General features: G+C 36.2%; 1 protein-coding gene across 1 annotated transcript; it reads left to right on the top strand.

Annotated features, from left to right (window-relative positions):
* The first annotated feature begins 210 nt into the window (after window positions 1-210).
* LOC133527274 (exosome complex component 10) lies at window positions 211-25,635 on the top strand. Its single transcript, XM_061864258.1, has 14 exons — window positions 211-379; window positions 6,458-6,639; window positions 10,292-10,475; window positions 14,754-14,926; window positions 15,677-15,894; window positions 16,969-17,090; window positions 17,628-17,791; window positions 19,608-19,791; window positions 20,786-20,934; window positions 22,898-23,036; window positions 23,476-23,597; window positions 24,145-24,256; window positions 24,348-24,425; window positions 25,181-25,635. Exons 1-14 carry the CDS (start codon window positions 317-319, stop codon window positions 25,577-25,579), a joined length of 2,289 nt encoding a protein of 762 aa, XP_061720242.1. The 5' UTR covers window positions 211-316; the 3' UTR covers window positions 25,580-25,635.
* The last annotated feature ends 1,150 nt before the right edge of the window (window positions 25,636-26,785 follow it).

The raw sequence follows: 26,785 nt of genomic DNA on the forward strand, positions 1-26,785 counted from the left end.
GGTATGCTGTTAAATGTAATGATATTTTTTTATGTGATGATTTGAATTATTCTTAAAGATGTACTTGAACTTGTAATAAAAATCATAGGACACAAACACAACGTGAAGTATTTTACACCTGACAACATTACTTACATAGACAAACTTTCTTCATTCATTCAGTATGATATTTTATTTTGTTATCTGTTTTGTATCTGATGAATCATGGCGACTTTTCATTCATTTCATTCGTTACTTTGACTGGACTGGAATACTTCACAGCACATTTTATTTTAAACGTTTTTACACTAATAAGTTGCCTATTGAGGTCAACAAAATGAATTCCGTTTTAAATCCAGAGGCCCCGGAGTTTTATCCTCATTTGACATCAGTAACACAGGTGCGTGTTGCAACAAATTATTTCGACACTTTTTCTTATGACAACAATGTGCATGTGTTTTCTTCTGAGTAATAATAGTCATAATCATGTGGTTTGGGACGTTGTTGAGAATTGAAAGTTAACAGATTTTGCTGTTCATTAGGTTCTTGTTCTTTAGCATAGAAAGCACCGATTTACTAAAAACATTTTTGACAATTTCGTAACTAGCATACATCAAGTTGATGTTTCGACACTGCAGCACCTCATGATCTTGAACTAACTCTGTGAAGATGTTTTTTTATTTGTGTATTCACACTTCGTAGAATTTCCTTGATCTCACACTTCATAGTACTGGGATCTATCAAACTGTGCTATCAGGTTTATGTTATTTTGCATTGCTATCTTATTTTTATTTATTTATATAGCCATTTATTTCCGATCCTTGGGTACAACGTTGTTTAATTAGATCTTGTTTTTGGACGTCTTTGTTTTCTACTTCCATCTCTTGGGTATCATAGGGTAACTTGTTTGCTCCATTTGTTTAATTTGCATCTAAGCATGTGTCTTATCCACCCCCATTTTAAACGGTCTATCTGGCTTAATATGTCCATAATCTTGGTTTTACTTCTTATCGCTGAGTTAGATTTTTTTATTGTCTTATTAGATTCAGTAAATGTATTCACTTAAACTACCTGGCTTTATGTTTTGTCACGTCAGATTTCTCTGTTCAAATATTGTAAACCTAGCTAAATTAGAAATTGACTAGGGATAGTCAATCGGTCAATTGGTTTACTGTTATAACTGATTTTTGACAAGACTAATAATATAATTATACTACTCTGGTGCAATAAGACTTTTGGCATGAAACAAAGAAAGAGATAACAATGATGAAGGGCATGCTTCCATAACCAATTATGGGATTTGATTGTAGATTGACAATTGTTTGCCAACACATTGCAGATATAGCTAACATGGGTACAATAACTACTATATATAAATGGTGTATGCATTCATTCCTCCTAAACTGTTAATTGCACGCAAGCTGATAGTGCCTTGTTTTAAAAATAAAATGTCATGTTGCATTGCATATGAGTTATAAACTTATCATGGGGTTTTGGGTGCAGTGGTGGCAGCATGGTTCCATTTTTATCACTTGTCACTATGCCCGTCACTTTTGTGCTTACATACTTGTTAGAATGTGACAGGCATGGTCACAATTGATAATGAGCCAACCATCTTAGCCCTACAGGAATGTCTTCAACTGGCCAAATTATAGGTACAAACAATTTTGTAATAAACAAAGTTGTAAAAACACAAAATCATTCTTGCATCCAAAATGCAAGGGGTATGATTATAATTTTAATTGTTATAGTCAAGGATCACTATGGTATAAGTAACTAAAAATCAAAAAATCACATAGCATTCCAAATATTTATTTGATATTATAGAATAGTATTTAGGTAAAGACAATGAATAATTAACTTACCTAACTGAAATGCAAAAACATAAACAACTGAGATACTGAAATTGAATACTGGTTAATTTGTATGAAAAATATACTGGTATTTAATCCCTGGTTATATTATAAAGAATATAAGGCATATACCCATTTGGCAAGCCAAGACATTTTGGACAATTTTTTTTTTTTGAGACATAATGAGTTAATGCCTTCCGCCTGCACAGTACATAACCTTTTGATCTTTAGAATAACTTAATGTGGTTTTTAGTGCTAAGTACTATATACAAAAAACGCTTTAAACCAAATTGGTAAGTGTTTTTTTTATGTAACAATTCCTTCATCATCATCACCATACCCCATTACAAATGGAGCAAATTCTTCAAGAGTGTAACTTTTATGTGTCATGTGAATGTCCAACCTTTTCATTCTAATTTTAGTGAATTTACTATTTTAAGTTTACACATGTTTACATAAATTTGTTTATTACTCCAATTAAGCCTATTGGTCATCTCTTTTGTTCAACATAATAAATAACACTGCCCTCACAAACTTATTAGCCGTATCTCAAATCATAATTCATTGCAAACATATACCTTGAGTTCTTTGATGCCGTAATTGGGCTTAGGAGGGCAGAATAATATTACATATAATCAGAGATCGGACAAATTTGCGTCATTGCTCGCAATAATGTGGACATGACTCTAAAATTAATCAAATATGTAATCATTTAATTAATTTCTTACTTGACTTAAAATTTAATTCCTAGTCAATAAATACAAAAGTTTGTTAAAGTATAGATTTATTAACGAAAATAATCAGTATTTTTTCCAAAATTTCTGCAGTCAGTCTATTTCTTTTTACATCAAAAATATACTTAAGTGCTGAAAAACTTCGCTCGCACTCCACTGATGTTAATGGGGCAAACTTAAGTAGTTTTATATATATTTTCTGTTCTTTGTTTAGTTTATCCCGATTTTGAGGTTATCGCCCACAACTTAGAACAGAAAATAAACTCTGAATTATACTGGAATAATAATATTCCTATAAAACTACTTAAGTTTGCCCCATTAACATCAGTGGAGTGCGAGCGGCGTTTTTCAGCACTTAAGTATATTTTTGAAGTAGACTGACTGCAGAAAATTTTGAAAAAATACTGATAATTTTCTTAATAAATCTATACTTTAACAAACTTTTGTATTTATTGACTAGGAATTAAAATTTAAGTCAAGTAAGAAATTAATTAAATGATTACATATTTGATTAATTTTGGAGTCATGTCCACATTATTGCGAGCAATGACGCAAATTTGTCCGATCTCTGCGTATAATACAGAGTTCTCACTATCTTATAAAGCTGATGATTGACAGTGGAAGGTTGACACATCATGTTATCCCTTACAAACACCTTGTTTTCTTTCTTGCTCTCCAATGTCTGTGCTGTGCCTCAATGGCTGCTAGAAATAGTTACAAGCCTAGTGCACACACATCTTGAAACTAATTAAAAAGAAAGCATCATATTGAAAGGTTGCATGTTACCAGGTATTAATTTATATAATGGAATACAAATAAAACACAATTTGCAATCATTGAGCGTACTTAAGGTCCATAAGCTGATTAAATAGCTGGTTGAGTAGTGGTGAAATATACTACTGATGAATTACTTTATGTCATAACTTGTCTCGAAATGTTATTGTTGAAATAATTCCTTAGTATTATTATTCACAGATGTTTAAAAATCAGTCTGTCCTGGGGCATTTAATTGCAGCTGACATTAGTGATGCAAGTGTACGTATTGCATTTGAATCTTTTATTACAGAACGAAAAAAGTTTTTTATAGTGCAACATTCAGAATGTCATTCAATGAGTAGCGTTTCTTTGCCAAAACTAGTTCCGAATCTAATAACATTACGAAAATGTTGTAACATTATGTATGTGTATTTTCATACTTTCGCCCAATTTGCCCACCAATTATTTTGACGACTTTCGCATAATAATTTAAAAATAAAACAAAAACCAATGTAATTTACAGTAAGCAAAGAAAGTTTGTCTATAAAATACCCAAAGAAGCAGAGGTAAACAACAGATTTCTTTACTGTCAGTGTCTCCAATTTGCTTTGATACTCATTCATGTTCTAAGGAAACCGAAGTTTTTACTGTTTAGTTGCCGCGGCAAAAATAACTGATCTATAGTGGTCCTTATCTCATTGCCATACAGTTTTCGAATTTGACTGTGTCTACAATATGACTTTGAAAGTTCAACATTTAGCAATCATTTTCATTCATCTTCTTTACCGTAAATGTCGGATATGAATATTATTAATACATTTTCGGTTTTATTTTAATGCAATAAAGAACAAAATCATAACACATGATACCTTTGAAATTAACGGTACCATAAAACCCGACACAAGATTAAACGATCCACTGTTTTGGTCGAGGACATTTACAGCTATGTTATTTGCATATACTAGAATAGTCATTTTGGTTCATTAGGCCACAAGTGTAAGCTCAGGTGCGCGCCATGGCCTGAATATGTAATATACATATGCGGCGGTGTTGAAATATCTGGATGCGTTGGTACCGCTTTATGTGTAGGTTAATTTGGGGTATTTTTTAATCGTTATTTGCTAAGTAATTTTATTTGATACATTTATACCTTTTGTTCCCGTTAAGTAACCATACCCAAATGTTTAAATTCCCAGCGATACTAACTGTCAAAACATAAACCCGTTTTTAAACCTTCTCTCCAGCGAAACTACGACCACTTAGTCTAGCCATAAATTCCGTTACAAAGCTAATTGTCTCTAGAGACTAGGATTTTAAAGTTATGTTATATAGTTAATAAAGGGACAAATAACGAATAAAAAGTCTCCAATCATTATTCCATGATGCCAGCCCTCACCTTAATACATGCCTTTTAAGGAACAAGCAAAGAGGGCCTAATTTACGCACCATTTTTAGTGGAAATATTACATTATTATTCTGAAAAATGTTATTCAGGTGACAATTTTTTTTTACGATTTTCAATGTTTTCCTTTTCTGAATACAGATCTTAAGAAGCGGCAGATGTAGTTAACAAAGTGCTGCAAGATTATCATCTCGTGTATTTCATGGTTTTGTGAGTAGATACAGATAAAAGGATAACTGAGCCCAATTTGTGCGAAAAAGTGATCCATTTTAGTAAATACACTTGCCAGAGTGTAATAAAATACCGCATCAGAGGCTTAAATTTAACCTATTTGCAACACCACATTCCAGGATAAAAGATTGATCTTTTGTCAAAGCTCATACCTAGAGGACGTCACTCCTACTCCCCAAACCTGGACATGAATTAATTTTCCAAAGTTATTGGGGCAACTTACAGACTCTCGGCAAGTCAATGTTTGAACCTGTGGATAAAAAAAGAGTTATGTATCTTAGAAAACAAGGCCTGCTCTACGCGACATATTAATCTAGTTTGTTATAGAAAATTATAAGAGCTACTCGTAAGGGGACAAAATGCCTGACGGAGGTCATGATAAATCCTGCGTATTTCTGAGGCACGTCCCTGCTTCATTAAATATCACGTATTAATCATTGAGCATTTTAAATTCGCGATAAGTTTGTCTTTATAATATATAAAATATGTTTCAATAATTTTTAATTTATAGTAGTTATGTATAAATAACTTTGTAACAGAAATTATGGCTAGACTAGGTCCATCTAAAGTAGTCGCAGTTCCTCTCTAGGATGCCGATTTATTAATGTGGCCACACCGTCCAGTAGCTGCACAGTGTTTATTTATTTATTTAAATTTTTTGCACAAAAGAAAACTTATCGTACAAAAGACGGACTTAATGCCAAAATGCATTCACTACCAGTCAACCTTAAGGTAAAGCAGAGAGTTTGTGGGCGGTGCTATTAGCTACTACTGCTAGGTACTATAAACAAAATAACACAAAAGCTTATCTAAGATTCAACATTCATAAGCAACAAACAATTAATACATACATTATATATATATATATATATAAATTATATAAACTAAATAATAGAAACTTCCTTCATACTAACTAGCAAAGAAAAACCGTACCGATTTCTTAAACGCAAATTTATTTGAGGCATATTTTATATTAAGGGGAAGTGCGTTCCAAAGGCGCGCCGCCTGCGCGCAGAACGAGTTTCACATGAAGCCAGTTCGATGAGAGGGTATGGATAAAGCCATATTGCCAGAAGAGCGGAGCTGACGGTCGCGAGATACGCCGTAAAACTGAAAGAGCGACTTGAGATATACAGGAGAATGTGGATCGTTGAGAACAGAGTATAAAGAGCAAAGCATGCGAGCACTACTTCGTTGACGAATCGGAAGCCAGCCACGCTGGCAGCGGAAAGCAGAGATATGATCATATTTGCGGAGGCAGAAAATGTTGCCGTATTAGGAGATCGATTCCCTACCCTTATTTTCTTGGATAAAATGAAGATGTCGGGACTTGTCGTGTTACTGGTCCCCTGCCGATTACTTGTACCACTACGTTACTTGAAGTTTATCTAAATAAATAAGAAAATTAACAAACTTATGAGTAGCCTAGCTTACGCTAAAATCTCCTTTCAGAGCTTATTAGCTAAATATCTCCGTTTCTAATAAATTGTAATACATTGCAGGGTGGATACACAAAAGTGAACAAATCCATCAGATCGTCCAACCAGCTACCATCCGGGGCCTCATATGACCTATTCAAAACGTTCACGGACTTCAACATAGTAGCATGCCAGTTAAGCGAAAATGTTGTTCACCAGTCAAATCAGATAATGATCACCGAATTGCCCGCTGTGAAGTTAAAACGGTAAGTTATTTTTAAATTAGCCTCACCTTGCGACTTCGTATGGATCTGGATATAATTAATATTTCCATATCCCACTCCCTATTTTACCGATTTACGTTATGTGGTATTATAGTATGTCCTTTCCCAATACTCAAACTTCTTAAATCTCATTTCCCATTTCGCAATATCAAACTTCATCTAAATAGCTTTGACGGCATAAGCTTAACCGATAGTGTTAATCTCGCATTTATAATACATATTAGCCATAGTACCTGGGCGACCGAGCTTTGTTATAACTATTTATTGTAATATGGTGGTGTATAGGTGATAATCTACATAAACTTAAAAAGTAAAATGTGAACTGACAATTATTATTATTTACAATCGATTTTAACCTTACAGCACTTGTCACAGAGTAACGCCATCTATTGTCAATTTCTCTTATTACATAGGTAATTTTTTTTACTAAATTAAACTTGTCTAAAACAATAAAAATTAAAAAAATTATTTATTATGAACTTGAACATATAAAAAAACAACATAAGTTAGTCACCAGGCGAGATTCGAACCCGTAACACTCGTTTAGCAGTCCGCGTCTTAACCCGCTGGACCAGACGGACAGTGGCCGACCACACGAAATTAGCGACCATATTAGATTGTATACCCCCAAAAATCCCCATATACCAAATTTCAGCGAAATCGTTAGAGCCGTTTCCGAGAACACAGAAATATATATCTTATACCTTTAAACGAGCAATTCTTGTATATATATATATATATATATATATATATATATATATTTCCGGGATCTCAGAAACGGCTCTAACGATTTTGCTGAAATTTGGTATATGGGGGTTTTTGGGGGTAAACAATCGATCTAGATTAGTCTTATGTTTGGGAAAACGCGTGTTTTCGAGTTTTCATGCGTTTTTCTTTCGACGCAGAATATGGTCGCTATGAGGCCATATGAGGCCCTTTTAACCAATAGTGATTTTTTCGTTTTTGTTTGTAGTGGATACAATACAATACAAATCCTCTTTATTGCAAAACCTCAAAAAACATTTACAGAGAGACATACATAATACATGAAGACAGAGGTGACAACAGGCGGTCTTATGGGTAAAGAGCTATATCTACCAGACAACCTTTAGGTAGCTGAGAAGTGATAATATTAAGTTAACTATTATCTATTTAACTATTAATTATTATAGCTTACAAGGGCACTTCCTAATATTTTTATTTAATTTTTTGTAGGTGTAGGAATAGAAAGAATTTAACTATTTATAATGGTTAAAAGCATAAATCGCAAATTTAGTGTAACTACACTATTAATACACTGTTTACTGCGTTAATAAACGTACAAACTTACATTGAACTTTTATAAGAACAAACTTTAAAGTGAACCGAAAAAGCAGTGTAGGTACAGTCAAGTGTAAAAATATGGGTGTACACATCTTACTCAAAAATATGTCCCATTGCATCTTATTCCAGTGTAATAAGAGCGTAGTACCATATTTATGAGACGATTCGACCGATACATATTTTTGCACTTGACTGTACCTGCTTGCAATAGTACCACGAGGACAATGTTGCGGTCAAAAGCTAATGTATAATTAAATATGCAAGGCACCAGACGTCATTACAAGGTCACGTTTTCTTCGGAGTCGAATTGCATATCATATGATAATAGTATGGAACAATGTCAAGGTCCATGCCCTAAATAGCCTGTAGTTCTCAAGCAATTTTGAGTTTTATTTTCCGAGCAATACATTTCAGTGTCGTCTGTCCTCCGATGATAAATAAATAGCAATCGCTAATAATCACCAATTTTTAAAACCTCGTATGGTAACATACTCAGATACGAGATTTTTACTTTGAAATATTATGTGTATAGGGTGATTTGTTCATGGCCGAATGTCAAACATTTTACCTTCGTTCAATGACACATATCTTAGACGTTTTTCACTGAACAAGTAATGCTTCACTTACCGAACTTTAAACAGAAAAGATGTATCAAGTAGTCAACATTTATTTTTACGCACCAAACATTATTAACTTAATAGACCTTATTCCTAAAGCCACAAGATCCACAGTCCAAAACCGCGCATTATGCGAGTTCGCAAAACGCGACATGGACAAGCGAAACAATGTAAAAACCTTTTCCGTTTTATAAAAACCGCCGCAAGGTTGTGACTCGTTCGATTGTCCTCATTTCTCGCGCTATCAATGTCGCTTTATTGTCAATCGGAGTTATCCTTATTTTTGGGCATAATACGTTGGCACGGTTAGATCTGCTGATATAAGACATACAATATCTAGCTCATTTCGCCGCAGTCTGATAAATGACAAAACTTCATGTGACTTCGCACCGGCGTCGCTCGATGAAAAATTCTAAGCGCTTAAAACGTAAAATGCATATTTTTTTCTGAAATACATATTTGTGACGCATACTTGTTTACTTTAACTGGGCAAACATTGAAATTTTCACAGTTGACTGTGTTGGTTGATAATTACATAAACTGTTTCATATATTTTTATGTAAATTTAATTTGCTTATTTACGTATATAGTGCTGTGTAAAAAACCGGATACAATTTACAATTTAATTATCGATATAAAAGCGAATTAAATAAATAAAAGTAAAATAAATCTGATGATGTTATTAAAACGCTGATTAGGTCGCCCTATAATTATGTTAAATAAATATATTATACCGATTTATTCAAAATAGCAGTTTGTAGGTTAAAACGTGTACGCCTGTAATAAATATGAAGGTAAGACACGGCTAAATGTTGTGTGGCATAATAGCTAGAGCCCAATATACTATATCGAACAACTTAAACATTTCCCTAATTACTAAGTTACCAAGTGTAGGGCTTTTTTGGTTTCGTTGCCTATTGCACAAAATCTCGCCATTTCCTACTTAAATTATTCGTAAACCACGACGTATCAATCAAGCGTACCAGTAGCCCTAGGACAGGAGCGGCGAACCAGTATCTCTCCCGCGAGATAGTCTACCCGTCGCTCTCTATTTAGGTAGTATATCTCTCTGTCTCGAGATACTGTTGCGCCGTTCCTGTAATCGGCCTACATCTCGTTAGTTTTCGTTAGCTGCCTATAGCCGTTTGCAAATTCTGTGGTATAGTCGTTCGAAGCTGGCCCGAAGCGGCTAAACTTTTGTCTATTGTTAACTAAAACCGCGCGTACCACTACCTGCAAAAAAAGGGTCGTATAATTCTAATTGGCACCTGAGCGCGGGCTAGTCCAACGCTCAAAAAACCAGTGTAGGTGTGCTCACCGATAACGCGCCTTTGTTACGCATATCGAGGACACATTTTAGACTGGTTCGGTAGCGTTCGACTCGCCGGCACTCAGTAACCGTATAGGGACCACACAAAAAATCGCAAATTATTTTTTCATATGTTCATTTTGAATCTTATTTCAATTACCATAGGAGTCGTAATTAAATAACCGGTTAAAGTGACCGAGCCCTTTTTTGCAGGTAGTGGCACGCGCCATTTTAGTTAACAATAGACAAAGGATAAGCCGTTGGGGGCCAGCTACAAATCTAACGACTATATCACAAGCGTAATAATACCTACATATATTTAACACAGAAGAATACTTACCAAAACTGTATTGTATCTGTTTAACAATAATTTATTTTGTTCTAGAATCGACATCGAATACAATACTGACAAAGTGACAGACGCCAATGACAGTATGCTGGACAGAGTGAACATAAACATGGACACGCTGACGGGCGTGAACAAGCCCAGCGAGAAGTTCACGGCGACGGTGCGCCCGGGCGCCGCCGTCTCCTCCTGGAACCACTCGCCCGTCATCGCCAAGATACAGGTACGACTACACACAGTGACAGAATGTTAGGCAGAATAAACATACACATTGTCACGCTGACGACCGTGAACAGGCCCAGCGAGAACCACTCACCCGCTGTCATCGCAAATATACAGTTTACAGGTTCATCGAAATAATCCTAGATTTAATACGTACCTTATATCAGAAATGTACCAAGGGAAGGAACGGTCACATAGCCTCTCGCCGTCGCCTGGTGCTCACAACGCGCCTATTCCGTTCATCCATTTCACTGTTCCAAATATTGACTAAGTTCCATGTATAACTAAACTAATATTTAACACCATGTATTGTCAAATCGACTTAAATAGTATTCCGAGAATGAAATAATACAGATCGATTTACAAGAGCTACCAGCTAAAACTAGTATCGATATCATTTTACATTCATGTATGTATGTAGCCTTCACTGATGATTATATAATTTGCAAATTGTACGTATATTGCTAAAAGTCTTTAGTTCAACGTAGTCATACATAATACTTTCACATAATTATTACACACCGCACAGCGAATTATTGGATGCATCGCGAGTTGTTACGATTCCGATAAATAATTTATTTGTATTATGAGGACTACATTTCCTTTTACCCGCATGGCTGCCTTTGAAAAGATTAAGACTATTCTTGTATAAAAGCTAGTAAACGCTTATTACGTTTATTTTCTAGTTATTTTGTTATCATTAATATGTGACGCGATAATAATACGGCTGTACTAAATTTAAGAAGAGCGTATGTGCTTGCTGGAATTAAGGTCAACGTGTCGTTTTTGTTAATTAAAGGCCTAGAACAGAGACAGTAGCTCTACTTACCACTATCTATGTGAGCCAATGACAACGGACCAAATAGGGTATATTTTGTATTGTTTTATTACTTGAATAAAAAAGTAATTTAGTATTTGGCCCTACTGCAAATGGTGCAGTGAGAATCTGATGTCAGTCCGTCAAGAGGCTAGTGGGTTCGATTCCCACTATTCCCAGCTGTGGCAGCCACTTCGTGCTCCATGTTGCTTGCGGTATATATGTATGTAAAGTTCTTGATCGTATGTATGTTTGTTTGTAATAATGACATTACGAATTAACGTAAATGCTTTTTAAAAAATCTGCTCTAATTCTCGGATTGACTTTGAATATGATTTATGATGTCAATTATGTATTTATTGGGATGGCGAATGATCTAATTCTATTATCTATTGTAATAATAATTATATTATATGGAATGCTTGAATACCGCAAATACCGCAATGTAACGTACTTCGCATACGAGTTCTTGCACTGTCAGTAGAAGCAGTAAGAGTAACTCTGAAAAAAAATATTGGTTCAAAACATGCATCAAAGATTTATTGACTTAAAAATTTATTGTCTTCTGTTACCTAGGGAATGCTAACCGGTTAACCGGTTACCCGGTAATTTGACCAATATTACAGTCGGTAAAATACCGGTAATTTCCAGCCGTAACCGGGAATTTACCGAACGTTGTATAGGCAAATAAAAATGTAACAACCTGTTGAATTTGCCCATCTATGTCTTCGTACTTACAAAAAAAAAACAATTACTACGGTTTACGATTACGAAGAGACACTTAAAATACTTACTATTCTGCATCTTATGATCTCGTCGGAGTAGGAACTAGGAAACAATGTTTTGTGACAAATGAGTGGTCGCTAATCCCTCGCCCTTTCCCTTCTATCGGATCGGGTAGGGGTGGCCCCTACCCGATCCGCCTTACTATGTTCAGTGTCTTTTGTTTTAGTCTGTAGTGTCAGACAAGTGTGGAATGCGAAAGAACATTTTCTATAGTAAAAAATTTTTAAGGTTGCAATAGCGGTCATTGACTTGACCCCTAACCCGAAATCGTAATTTTCTAGCGATAAATCATCTATCTATACAAAACTGTCGCAAAAAATTCATCGCTTGTGTATCATAATACAGGGTAGGATGGAGCCAAGAGCTCATTAGGTGCGTACGGGTGTCATTGCAAGTGTTAATTTAATGATAATATGTCATTTTTACATCCAAAAATAAATCTTAAATACGTTTAAGTCTGTTTGTTTATTTCTACATGGAGATGAAGTAATTTTTAATAATAAAAACATCAACTGAGCACTAACACCGCCGGCAGTACCCGCTAACTACTCAGCTATCCGCGGCCGGCGATACCACAGCCTTACATTTTATGAGTGTCGAGAGTCAGGGGTGGGGCACACTCGGTCCGGTTATATTTATTTTACTTTTCCAGTATCGTCTGGCGACAAGGCAATTTAAACCTTTTTATCTAAACCTACCTAATGTTATTTCAAAGACAACGTGGAGCCAATAACCAGATAATGGAAAATAACATTTTGAACTAGACACAAAAATATGAATAACAATATATGCATTTAAAAAGCGGGCCGGCCCTGCATCTACAGGGATTATCTTTTACTACTTAGTACAAACGTACAATGTAGCATTGACAAGTTATTGTAATTAGTATGTTCATGCACAAGTAATAAACTCGAAACTTCTTTGACAAAAACAAGTAGTTACTTTATCTGCGCTATCTTGTTTACGTCTTATCTTCCCATTAGACGTGGTGTTTTTGAAAACTCCCCCGACAGGTAAACCAAAATGCAATTAGAACCATTCGATAATTGTTCGTGGTACGTGGTGGTGTATACGCTTTTAGTTGTGATACTTATTTATATATTGAAGACTACCAGCTTATTTTTCTCTGTCTGTATCGGTATAGGTACTTCGGAACCTAACTAGTGGGTGCTAGTGGTCCTTGGAGTATGTCTCACTTTTTTGTCTAGTCGCGAAAGTGTTAACCAATAAATGTTATAACTGCCTATAACTACACGGAAATGTAAAAATTGTTTGTTTACTTTTATTTGAATACCTAAACATATAGAGTATGGTTACGTTTTACTTTCTTATGTTCGATAGCTAAACAATAAAAAATATAAATATTTTTCAAATACTTACCTTAATTCCTTTTTCTGTTCTATGAAAGAGTACTAATAAAATCACAACTCTATTATTTTAGGTTTGCGATTTCTGCTCCCTGTACTATGAAACACAAGGGATGACATTTTTGCGACAGTTTTGTATAGATAGATTATTTATCGCTAGAAAATTACGATTTCGGGATAAAGGTCAAGTCAATGACCGCTATTGCAACCTTAAAATTTTTTTACTATACCGCTGGTTACTTTTGTTCAAGATATCGTTCACGAATGTCTAAGCAACGTTCTATATTTTATATATAATTAACAGAATGATCTGATGATGACATGTTCCTGATTCCAACTCCTATCTTAAGAGCCCGGTAACGATTTTAGAGCAAAAATTTTAAATTGAAAGATTTAGTCGTTGGAATTGTACACCTTTTGTTACGTAATATCTAAATAACAAGTATTGGTTTCTATTAGCACGTTTTTTCATCTTGCCTTATAATAATGAGGTCGCAAGCGTGCGTCCCCGGTAATAGGTGACGAGAAGGTATAGTTTTTAAAAATTCATATAAATTATGGTAGTAAATTATACAAAATGATGTATAAGAACAGTTTCAGCAAATGTTGTAGATTGTTTAAGTATCAAAATTACGTTGAAATTAAGTCAATTTTCAGAGAAATTGTCACTTGTTTTGAAGTAATTTCTGGAGAAAATTGATTTCGTCTAACTTTCATTTACACTACTTCAAATTTATAGTAACAAAAATGTAGTTTATTAAAGTTGAAGTACAGGATATGTGTAATACAAAATTACCATTTTTAGCAGTCCAAACTTAACAACATTTACAAATAAGATCGACAAAATCACTGCTTTTCGCGCGTTTACCTAAACGTCCATCAGAAAAAAAATCATTACTAATTAAGTGAGTCTGTTTAAAAAAAAAAAATTATAATGAAAGATAAAAAGACGTGCTAATAGAAACCAGTACTTGTTATTTTTAATAGTTAACAAATGGTGTACAATTTCATGCGCTTAATCTATCAATTTGACATTTTACCGCGATAGTAACTCACGAAATAAAACTATCTGAGAGTCTCCCGCTGGCCACGAGCGCTGTAAAGGGCTCGAAAACGGCAGTTGTCCGGACAAGTTCCAAAGAAACTCCGTACATTTACATGAACCCCTTGCTGCTTCAGGGTGCCTTCGTATTTTTTTTTTTCAGTAATCTGATCTAAAATCTTATAATGTCGCCCAATAATTAATTATACTTACGCAATATAATGCGTAAAAAATTGTTTTAATTTTTCGAAAATTATCTATTTGTAGGTGGGATCGACTATGCTAATAGGCGCTAAGAACATACCTCGGCCTCAGCTCTCGTTCAAGGACACAATCGACAACTCTGACAATCTGTGGGTGCCCAAGATCTCTGACAAGCCGAACAGCGTCAAGCCGCTCGCGCTGAACATACTGTATAACGACACGGGGGAGGCGGTTGGGTTAGTATGACACTTCCTTTATCTACTTGCCTTACAAGTTTAGAAAATATGGCATCCCGAGTTTGACAGCCGATGATTTCGCTGTATGATGCGTTTTTTTATGCTAACTGTGTAACCATCGGCATTAGCTGTCAAATTCGAAATATGAATTTGTCTTAGACTTTACACGTCACTCGAGTCAGAACACGCATCATTCCCCATGTCCGTTGAGGGTTCCGTAACTTGCCTACTTTTTTTCAAATTTGCCGCTTTTTTCTACTGACGGAAGATATTTATTCATACGCAATGTCATTTGTGTTTAAATACATACTGTAAAATCATAACATTAAACATAAAATGGCTTGACAGACTTTATATATTTTTAAAACTGTTTAAATTTCACTTATTTTAATGATTATTTATTAGTTCCTATTCGTTCCTTTCACGCTCCTAAAATAAATATTAAGTAAAACTAGGTACCTATGTATTTGAAGATACTACAGTATACAACATTTTTATTGCTTATGCTTAATTCTTAAAGGCCGGCAATGAAACTCTAAAATTATATTGCTAATATCGTATCGTTGTATTGTGATTGTACTTATTGTTACTTACAAGTATGGAGAGTACAATCGTAAAAAAATAATTAAGTCAACTTATTGTTTTTTAAACAACAAAATTATTATAGTGTTAATTTGTCAAACTGATTGAACTTTTATCTCATAATCACTATAAGATGATATTGAAATAGTATAATATTTAACGTTCCAGGTACGAGCACCCATACAAAGTTGAACTGGACATATACCACCCGCCGGGATGCTTCATCGACCCCGACCCGACGCCCCCCGCGTACCCCAAGCCCCTCACCGAGACCACGCTGACGTACATCGACACAGAGCAACAGTTGGACGCTCTGGTGGAACACCTGACCGGCGTGACAGAGTTCGCTGTGGACGTGGAGCATCATTCCTACAGGAGTTATCAAGGTAATTCGAATAAAACTAAGTTTGTCTGCGTTACTTATAATAAAGATTATATAACATTATTTTTCAAGTAGGCATATTACAATACGCTTACAAACGACAAATAAATCTACGCCAGCTCTAACTCTACACCTCTGACCCGAGAAGATTTAGATCCCTCCTAAATTGTAGGAGAACGGCAATAAACTCAGTGGGACACATTTTTTCAAAACATTACATTGTGCATTAAATTATAAATTACAATTTGAATTAATATGGCACTGAATTGCTAATGCGGGGCGTTATATTGCGAAAGATCCTTATCCATGATATAATCGCTTATTTTGTAGTATGCTTGCGAAATGCGTGTTTGCTTTTAACCCTTTGAACGCTTTATGTCATAAACACAAACATCGCTCATACGCCAAGCTCATATGTAAACCTTACTCGAAAGTGTGAAGGTAACTTTGACAGCGTCCGCCATAACACCTATAGGTGTCCTTGGCGCTATGGGAACGACTAGGAACGTTGGGTTTAGGTGTTCCTAGCGTTCAAAAGGTTAACAACAGTTTTAAATTTAGAGTCAGGTAAGCTAGGTGTCATATTTTGGTATCTTGTTGTAGAATTTTTATGCAATTACCCAAGAATGACTTTCTTGTTTAAGCCCGTCTGTAAGATGTTACTTTAAGCTTTCCTGTATTTTACGTAGCCTTTGGTCAAAAATAGGTCTAGTCTGAAGTTTGCGTTTACGTAACTGATACAAATAACATATCGAAGGCTATGCAATGACTTTTTAAAATTACTGACAATATACAAAAACTTTAACAATGAGTACGTGATTTAACACGGGTTTGTATGGCACCAAACATGAAACTAAAACACGTTTTGGCTACGGTTTTGACATAGTGGTTATCTTGGTATTTATTATTACATTGTTAAGATCTTAGGTCATTTGATATGGGGTGTTTTTAATTAATTAACTATAGTAAATTTTAGGAACACTTAAGAAACATGTCATAATTTTCCTTAGGAAGCTCTTGAAAATAGATTATAATTGGCTGTGCTCTATTTTAAGCTGTTGTTATATTTTGTTTTCAGGGATAACGTGCCTTGTACAAATCTCGACAAACGAAGGTGGAGACTTCATCATAGACACACTAGCGATAAGGGAACACATTCACAAACTAAACCTGGTATTCACGGACCCGAAAAAACTCAAAGTAAGTTCTCCTTTCAACACGATCTCACCTTATACATTATATTTAGTAATGGTTTAGTTTAGGGTTGCTTGCTTCAAAAATAGTTTAAAAACTAAATTATGTGCTGACGTTTCTTGGCTTAAAAGCCAAAACATTTAGTCTCGATTATATACGTCTATGTGTAATCGACCTCGACGCTGCATATGCAATCAGAAATTGGTAAAGCAAAAGCACTACTTTTTTACCCCGTTTTATATAGTGTGGTCTGAGTCAAAAGAAACCTAAGACATTGTTTATAAATTATTGTTTTGACAAAGCAAGATGTTTCGCTTGCTAGGCTCTCGATTATTCTCTCGTTCTAAAAACGTACGTACGATAACGTCAAATAAGAATTGCATGTAACAATCATGATGCGCTGATTATTCGTGCTGCACGCAAGGTTTTCCTCTGAAGTCTGTCAAGGCAAAGGAATTGGGTTCGTCAAATCAATGGTGGTATTTTTGAAGACGGTCTGCTTACTATGAAATATCTGATAAATATCATTCGTTAATTTGTCAGGTGTTCCACGGCGCCGAGATGGACGTGGTGTGGCTGCAGCGCGACTTCGGCGTGTACGTGGTGGGGCTGTTCGACACGCACCAAGCGGCGCGCGCGCTCAACTGCTCTGGGAACTCGCTCAAACATCTGCTCTGGCAGTATTGCCAGGTCGACGCCGACAAGAAGTTAGTTTTTATTTGATTTATTTAAGATCTTAAAATGTATCTGTACTGTACAAATGTGTCCCTTTTTTCTTCAACTTAGACTGATGTAAGGACCCTAAGCAAAGAATTTCGTACATTGACCCGCCTGTTCCTATCTCTATCGCACGCGCGTAATTGTACTGCTGGGAGAGCAAGAGCTGGCGGATAACAGCGATTAATGACACAGTGCGAGCAGAGTCTCCAGGCTAAGGCCTCTGAGGTGGATTCGACCAATCAGATCCAGAATAGAACGTCCATATGATCCTGCCCGCCAAAAAGAACGAAAGACGAACAGACGACGTGGCCTTCGGGCCAATAAGTTTTGGAGTTGTTCGTGCTTGTTCACTGAAAAGGTCGCTCCTAACTAGTAGAATCTCACAAATACAACCGAGACAAACTGAGCATAATAATGCAACGTAACCGTTTTTGTTTTTTCGCCTACTCCCGTGTTGAGTTGCATCGGAGTGACGGCTATGTGCTGTCTCGTTCATATTAACGGAGAGCCGTTCGGTCGTCATCGCACGTGCTCGGCGTTAGTTCAGTCGGATCACTCGGATCGCTTTGCTGTCAGTGTCACTCCTAGCTCCCGTTCCGTTTCGCATGTACTGTACTAAATTATACTAAGAGCAGAATCACTAGGGGATAGTTCGGTCTAGTAAGTACAGTCAGCGTCAAATACCTTGTAGCAGTCAAAGAGGCCAAATAGTTCGGTACACCATACTAAATATATGGTGTACCGAACTATTTGGACACCCTGGTTGCTACAAAGTATTTGACGCTGACTGTACATTGGAGGGAATTGCGTCTTTTTGACTTAAGTCATGTTCTACACAAGTCTAGTTTTGAAAATTCTTGACTAGCCTCGGACTAGACGATTCCTGGAACTGGCGTAGACATTGATCCACTATCAAGCCATAAAAAAGTCGCTATCTGATGTGATGGTGTGCCAATAATCCGCAGTGACTGTATGTGGATTCAGTGTCCCTGCGAATGGGCTGTTTCAAGAATTTGAGGCATATAATTACCATGGTGAAATTGTTTTTTAAACGGCATGTTCCCGTCTATTTATAACGGCATTTTTAGCAGTAGCAAAAGTACTCACTACATGATGGAAACAATTCTTTTTGTTTTACAGATTAGGTTCCGATATCGAAAAAATCATTTCATAAAATTCATACTTTACGTATGTTGTCAGGAAGACGCATTTGGTAACTCTAGTAGATTGTTAATCAAGGGTGGAAAGTGAGATGGTTACTTTTACCAGAATAAAACACTGTTCATTTCGACTATGAGGAAAGTCAAACACAAGAAATGTAGGTTATCACTGGAATTGGCGCCATTTACATGTTGATCGAAAAAAGATCTAAATCCATAGACAATTTGATTTGTCTCCGAAAGGGCATTAATGTATACGCGCCTTAAAAAAAGTGAAACAGAATGAATGTATGTAATAATAATATTTTAAACATTCATCGTCATTTATATTGAATTATTTATTAACGAATATTTATGTTTATTTCATACATTTAAATATTAAATACAAAAAGTATAATGTTTTAATAACATTTACGTATAATTTTGATAATACTTGGTCTGAAAATTAATAATACGGCATATATGGCTGTTAGCCGTTGCTCGAAGTACAAATTAAAAAGAAATTACTTTCCACCCTAAGGTGGGAAATGAAATTTTCCACCTGGCTATCGGTCTATGAAAGGTGAACTTTCCGAATAGGAGAGATGAAAAGTATACTTGGTTTGGGATTCGACCCTTGTTCTATGAATTTCCGTCGTTCCAGATACCAGCTCGCGGACTGGCGCATCCGGCCGCTGCCCGAGGAGCTGGTGGAGTACGCGCGCATGGACACGCACTATCTGCTGTACATTTGGCGACAAATGAAGGCGGATCTGCTGCGCGCCGCCGCCGGCAAGCCGCAGTTGCTGCTGTCCGTGATAGAGCAGAGCCGGCAGATCTGCGGCACCGTGAGTACTACTCAAACATTAACATTACATGAAATAGTTATTTACGATACAAGTGCAGAAAATAGGAAATTCGCAACAAGTGGTGGAAAATTAAAACACGACCGAAGGGAATGTTTTAAATCGACAGGAGTTGCGAATTACCTATTCGCACGTGTATGGTACAACGTTTTACAGTACATATGGCTCTTTCCCGCACGTGTCCAAGAAAGTAGCACAATATGTCACAGTACATAGTACATTACGATATAAGTGCGAAAAATAGGAAATTCGAAACGAGTGGCGATAAATTAAAACACGACCGAAGGGAGAGTTTTAAATCGACACGAGTTGCGAATTACCTATTCGCACATGTATCGTACAACGTTTTACAGTACATATGGCCCTTTAAATGTTCGACACAGTAACGTAATATGCAAATTTTCGCCCTAGTGCGGTAAAGTTCCACCATATTTACTGTAAAGTAATATTTCGATATGAATATTACTAATATCACATATAGAAAAAAATATAGGATACTATTTAATATAAGTAGTTATCTAATAAATATTTAAACATGCTTTATACCACAATAATAATAGAAATATAAACTATTATCAAGTATTAACACATTGAGTTTTCTAGGCGGGTTTTCTGTTCGTAGTAGATTTCCTCTACAAAGCGGGAAAACGCTGGAAGCGGTTACGAGCGTAGCGTTACGAAAACGTTGGCATTGAATGCGATAAATAACTATACATTGTTCATACTAGTATTGTACCAATTATTAATACAATACATATTTTTTGACTAACAATTCATTAGCAAACGTGTAAATAAATATGTGAACACAATTTCTGAACATAAAACAATATTTACAATTCCTCTTTTTGGACTTTACCTGCGGACAACTTAAAACAATTGTACCTTGCTTTTTATTTGAATAGTTATGAATGCAACTCTGTAAACGCACCGCCACCGACACCTACGCTTTTAGATAACATCACATCTCTGCCCTCAGACATATAACAAGAAAGTGATCCACGAAAACAGCCACATGCCGCTATACCTGCGGTCGAAGAAGTCCTTTAACTCGCGGCAAATGTCGGCGCTGAAGATGCTGTACAAGTGGAGAGACGCGCAGGCCCGCGAGCTCGACGAGGGGACCATGTAAGTTTATTACCTATCAACTGTGTTTGGTTAGGACGCTGACCACATTTCTCGAGTCACCTTTTGCATTTTATTGTTGTATGTAATTATACAACACGAGTTAGTTTTGAAATTAAATTAATAGCTTTATTTCAGGCAACTTGTGGCCCATAGATAAATATCTTAAAAATAGCATACATAATATTATAAAAATATATTTTTCTCAAACTTGTAATGAAATGTTGACATGACTTACTTCAAATTAGGTCCGGAAATACCACATATCAGGTGCGATGAGTGAAGATGATATGTAAAGGAATTTCATACAGCCTTACACACCATAGAAATAGGATAGTATAGAACGACTGTCAAACTTCAAAAGTGTAATGAAATGCAAAACCAAAACCAAAAATGAAATGCAAGTGTGTGCGTAAATTGTCTATGTGCGAACAAAAATAGTGATGTCATGTTACAACATATTAATAATCTATCGATGTTTAACTGCTTTATCGACTACTTTTTCAAATGTGTTTGTTTTTATAAAAAATGTTATAGGTATGAGTATTATTACTACCTTTAGACCCTATTAGCGCCTATAGTACCTTTAATTTTCTTTTACAGCAGACGCATAGTAAATAACAATACTGATAGTGATAACCGAGGCTACAAACATTACAGTCAGCATCAAAATGGTCAAATATATACACATGTCAAATATATATTTATTTTACAGTACATATGGAGCTACTTTACCGCACTAGTGCGATAATTAGCACATTACGTAACTATGTCGAAAATTGCGATTTTTTTATTTTTTGCCCCTGGTTTGGTGTTCTGGAAACTTTAGTAACTAAAATACACGCATTGATAAAGCAGGTTTCTGTCGTATGCGAGAGTGAGTGGTGTAACATGTGCAATGTCGTTAACATAAACACATGCTGTGTTAACAGTAGGCGCAAAGAGTTGACTTACCAAAGAAAGTTTGAATTTCGCGCCTTTTCCTTGGTTGGGTGTGTATGCGCTGTCTTGTGTTTCCTTGTATTGGCGGCAAAGCCGTGGAAAAGTGGTTAAAATGTAAGTACTGTGTTGGAAAGTGAAGTTTACATTTATCGCTAAACATGTGGACCTTCAAAAAAGTTGTTATAACAATCGTTATTATTTTAAGTCGGTTATAAAGGTTAATATCGTTATAATGTCTTGTGAACAACTAATTCCATACCTACTAATATACCGACGAGTTATCGATACAGTCATATGAACATTTGGTCAAGCCCTAGCGTAAAGTAACAGTTTAGGTTTTTTAACAAAATATTCTAAATTATTGACTAAAATATGATGAAATATTAACACACAATTGAAGAAAAACTTATAATGAACTGTATAAATTGGCTTTTTACACTTTTTATGCTGTTAATTTGATAAAATATCGTTACGAAAATTTCGCTAGGAAAATCATAATTACTTACCTGTGAAATGTGTATTTTCCTGGGTTTTTTGGCCCTGAAACACTAAACCCGGCTCACAACATGACACCATCTTCACTAAATTACTTAATATATATTTTTCTTTTTGATTCTCTTATATTTTTCACGTCAAAAAATACGGCAATATGATCTTGGCCGACTCGGCCGACTTCGAACTCAAAAATGGTAACGTTTTCTCATATGTAGTCTGCCTCTTTCGCACTCATGGCTTGTTCATATACGTGATGGTTTCCCTTTGGCACACTTCATCTGTCTGTCAAGCGAAGCGTATGACAAGTCTCTGTTACACTCCTAGGCCTGTGAGGCAACCTTTTGTTTTTAAACGTCAAATTATGCATTCAACCTTAAAAAACCTATAAGCAAAATTCTGCCATTTAGCTTTTTTTCTGTTTTTTGTCTTTTTGGGGTTTTTTTCTTTTTTGTGTTCGTTAAATAGTATTTTGGGGGTTTCAAAGTTGCTGGTCTACCATCTACAAAACCTAAAATGAAATGTAATTCAGATACCTGCTGCCAAACCACATGCTGCTGGCGCTGGCCGAGACGCTGCCGCGCGAGATCCAGGGCGTGAACGCGTGCTGCTCGCCCATGCCGCCCTTCGTCAAACAGAACCTCATCACCATACACAGGATGCTGTTATCGGTGAGGATTTTTGTGCTTATTAAACGCATTCACTGCCAGCGCGAGCTACGTTTCTGGCCTATAACACCCTTTTTCCACTTTGTAGCGAAAAGCGCTTATTAATAGAAAACCATTGCAGTGAAAGTATTAAGAATGCGTCGACCGTCCAGTAGCGCCCTTATTGAGGAATTGTGTTTTCTAATAAACCATTTAATTTCTGCATAAATCAGTGGGATTAATAATTGTTGTCCTACTGATTCACCAACTTTTGGTATTTGTCACATAGTTTTGTTTTTGCTTTATCAACTTAACGGCAAATGTTGGCTACTTCTGTGTTTATTTATATATAAACTGTAAGGCGTAGTCAATTCGTGTAAAATGTCCAATAATTATTTATCATTTAAAATAACTAAGTGTGTTCGCGGTCAAAGCATTAAGTTAATTTGGTTATATGTGCCAGTGTCGGGAGCTGCCGCTGGAGCCGCAGCTGTACCCGATGCCGTCCAGCATCAGCAGCGCCATCAACGCGCACCAGCCCTCCGCCTTCAACCTGCACGACCTCTCGCAATACCCCGAATATAGGTAACAACAATACTTATTTGTTTTACAGGGGGGCTGAGTTGTTCTTAACACGAGCAAGCGAAAAACTCCAAAACTAAATCACGAGCATAGCAAAGCTGCGATGGTTTCAAGGCACGAGGGTTAAACAATCTCTTTCATCCATATCAATCGAATGAACGTTATTAAATATTTATCGTTCACATTCATCATTTAAAAGTCAATTCTACCAGCCAACATAAGGAAACAACCCAAAACTTACTACAAATTACTTTGCCACAAGTGTGGATCAAATGCAAGTTTCTCATCAGTTTTTGAACAATCTGCCTTTACGAGCTGCAGGGTCAAGATGGACGGCTGTCTATCATTTGTCACCATACCTGTCACGCTCTAACAAATGCGTAGGTGCAAAAGTGACGAATGGTATGATAAGTGACAAAAACACGACCATGATACCACTGCTGGTGTAGTGAAAAGTTATATACCGGTTATAAAAAGAGGGAGGGAATATTCGCTGTTTCACAAAAACTCGACAGAGTTCGGACTGTTCTCAAACAATCCCTTGTTCCAGCGAGGAACGCATCAACCTGGACCGAGCGGCGCTCCTGTTCAGCGACCTGACCGACTGCCACCCCGACATACAAGCCTTCGTACCCTCCTATAATACTGACACATATTGTGTTGTAAGTACATGAATAAAGATCTTCCATAACACCCATTCCTATTTATTACCCCACTCAACGAACAACCAGTGATGCACGTTTGAAATTGCAGGTGTCCGATTTGAACGTCGACGCGAAACAGTTCATACCGCCTTATGACAGATACAGAAAATATCGCTCGTTAGCTCAGGTATTTGGTTTTCACTTCACAGGCTTTTTTTCTGGTCTCAGTGGCTCGGTCGTTTTGCGCGGATAATTTGAGCCTTATTTTATAAGCGATAAGGCGCACGTTTTCTGAAATCGATTTAAATTACCCCTCTACTGAGTCTAGAGAACTTCATTTATTAGGTTGCCGCGGTGCTGGAGCTAACAAGACAATGTATTCACTCGAAAATTAGTTTTAAATACATTTGTTTAAAACTAATTTTATGTGTGGACTGGCTATTGCATTATCTTATTACATTCCTAGTCACTATTGACGTTATAGATGGCATTCAACGTGAACTTTTACCCCTAGGTAGAAAAAAGAAAAATCTCGTGAATTACCAATCTCCGTCACTACTGCGAACTTGCGAAGTCATTTAAAACCAATCTCTATATGGATAAGTAATTTTGAAATAATTTTGTGCAGATCGTTTGGCTGGACACTTAGGATCAGTTTCGTGGGAACTCGTAACTGGAAATACGAGTAACTTTGTACCCCAAGTTAAAAGATATCACGGAACCGACGAATTTTACAGGGTTTTTAAAGCTTGATAAAGTTGATGTTAGTCGCCGTCTATATCGTCAATACCGGCCGTTGTAGGGGCGTCTAAAAGCGGTCTATCGGCCGAGAGTGCCCTACAGTTGCTAGCTCCGATGTGTTGTAATAGTGAACAATAAGTTGCTTATAGTTGTTTACAATGTCCGAGCACGCACACATTAACCGTATGAACATGTTCACAGATGGAAGAGATAAGGGAGTACAAAGATAAAGAAGCGAAAATAGCGGCGATAGGAAAAGGGGACGAGATGATTAAGACAGAAGTTCTCGATAAGTTACAACAGGCTAAGTCACATATAGAAAACGACAAGAACGTCGTTGAAACTAAAGAGAATTTACTTGATGACAGTGCGACGAAACAGCGCAAAAGAAAGATATCGCCTGACAGTGTAGAACGCAAAGAAACGAACAAAGTTGTTGACTCGAAAAAAGAATTGAAAGAAACAAATATTAAGCACAGCAAGCCTGAAGCGAAAAACGAAGTAAAACCATACCTTTACAAAAACGCGAACTACAAAAAATTCTTCGACAACAACGCTAGGTCGCACAAACAGCCCAAGGCAAAGTTTAAGAAGCATTGATGTTACTATACTTTTAAGTGAAAGTAAACAATATTATACATAGCTATTTTACATTACGTAGTTGTTTTATTGAACGTAAATCCTAGAGACGCTGTGCTTATAGGTAGGCATGATATAATTTATCTAAGGTATTATAGTTATTTACAAATAAAATTTCTCAGTATCTACCTCATATATAGGAAATACTACATCCAAATGTTTTATGTAGAAATCCTTTGCCTAAATCCTATGGCTGTTTTCAAAAATCATAACTTCAAATTCAAAACGATTTGCCACTATGGAATTTATAACAAACACTAGCAAATGACGGTCAAGTTATCTACTTCTTATAGTTCTATATGTCTAAAAATAACTGCTTTCTGCGTTTCTCTATTTATGTTCTGGTGCTTTATTTCATGCATGGTGTGAAATTAGTTATATACGATACAAGTGCAGAACATAGAAAATTCGCAACAAGTGTTTGAGTCGACACGAGTTGCGAATTACCTATTCGCACGTGTATCGAACAACGTTAAACAATACATATGGCTCTTTAAAGTTTCGACATATGCACGGGTAAGTGCTCATTCCCTCACACGTGCGGGAAAGTAGCACCATATGTACTGTAATAGTTATTTACGATACAAGAGCAGAAAATAGGAAATTCGCACGTGTATCGTACAACGTTTTACAGTACATATGGCTCTTTTAAAGTTTCTACATATGCACAGAAGGTGCTCATTACGGCACGCGTGCGGGAAAGTAGCACCATATGTACTGTAGAATTTATTTTAGTTTCAGTCAACATCACCTTTACTGTATATTCTCTATGTATTTATGGAATTGTCATTAGTCTAACTAGTGAGTCGTGTGGTTTTTCTTGTTTACATTCGTTTAAACTCCATAAAGACAAGAAGAATAGACTAAAGGCCTATATCTCAGTTTATGTGATTTCTCTTCAAGATTTGCATGTAGGATATGGTGCTTCTACTTCCTAGGACCTACACAGAAAATCGAAATTTAGTAATGAACTCTATCGCTATTTCATATTCGTGGTATAGAAAATCTCGAGAAGGTCCCCTATCGAAAGAAAGTAAAACAATATGCGGATGCTTGAATTCCATAGGATCGTTATTACATAGTTATTACTGTATAATCAAAACTTATGTCGCTGTTATATATGCGAGGGGAGTAGCAAACGCTAATGTAGAGGTAGAAGCAGAAAAA

Source organism: Cydia pomonella, chromosome 1 (genome assembly GCF_033807575.1).
Source record: "Cydia pomonella isolate Wapato2018A chromosome 1, ilCydPomo1, whole genome shotgun sequence".
Taxonomy (NCBI): Eukaryota; Metazoa; Arthropoda; class Insecta; order Lepidoptera; family Tortricidae; genus Cydia; species Cydia pomonella.

Coding starts and splice junctions, on each gene's coding strand:
- LOC133527274 (XM_061864258.1), top strand. CDS start 317: ATGAATTCCGTTTTAAATCCAGAGGCCCCGGAGTTTTATCCTCATTTG. Junction 380..6,457: donor ATTTGACATCAGTAACACAG/GTGCGTGTTGCA, acceptor AATACATTGCAG/GGTGGATACACAAAAGTGAA. Junction 19,792..20,785: donor GCCGGCAGATCTGCGGCACC/GTGAGTACTACT, acceptor CTCTGCCCTCAG/ACATATAACAAGAAAGTGAT.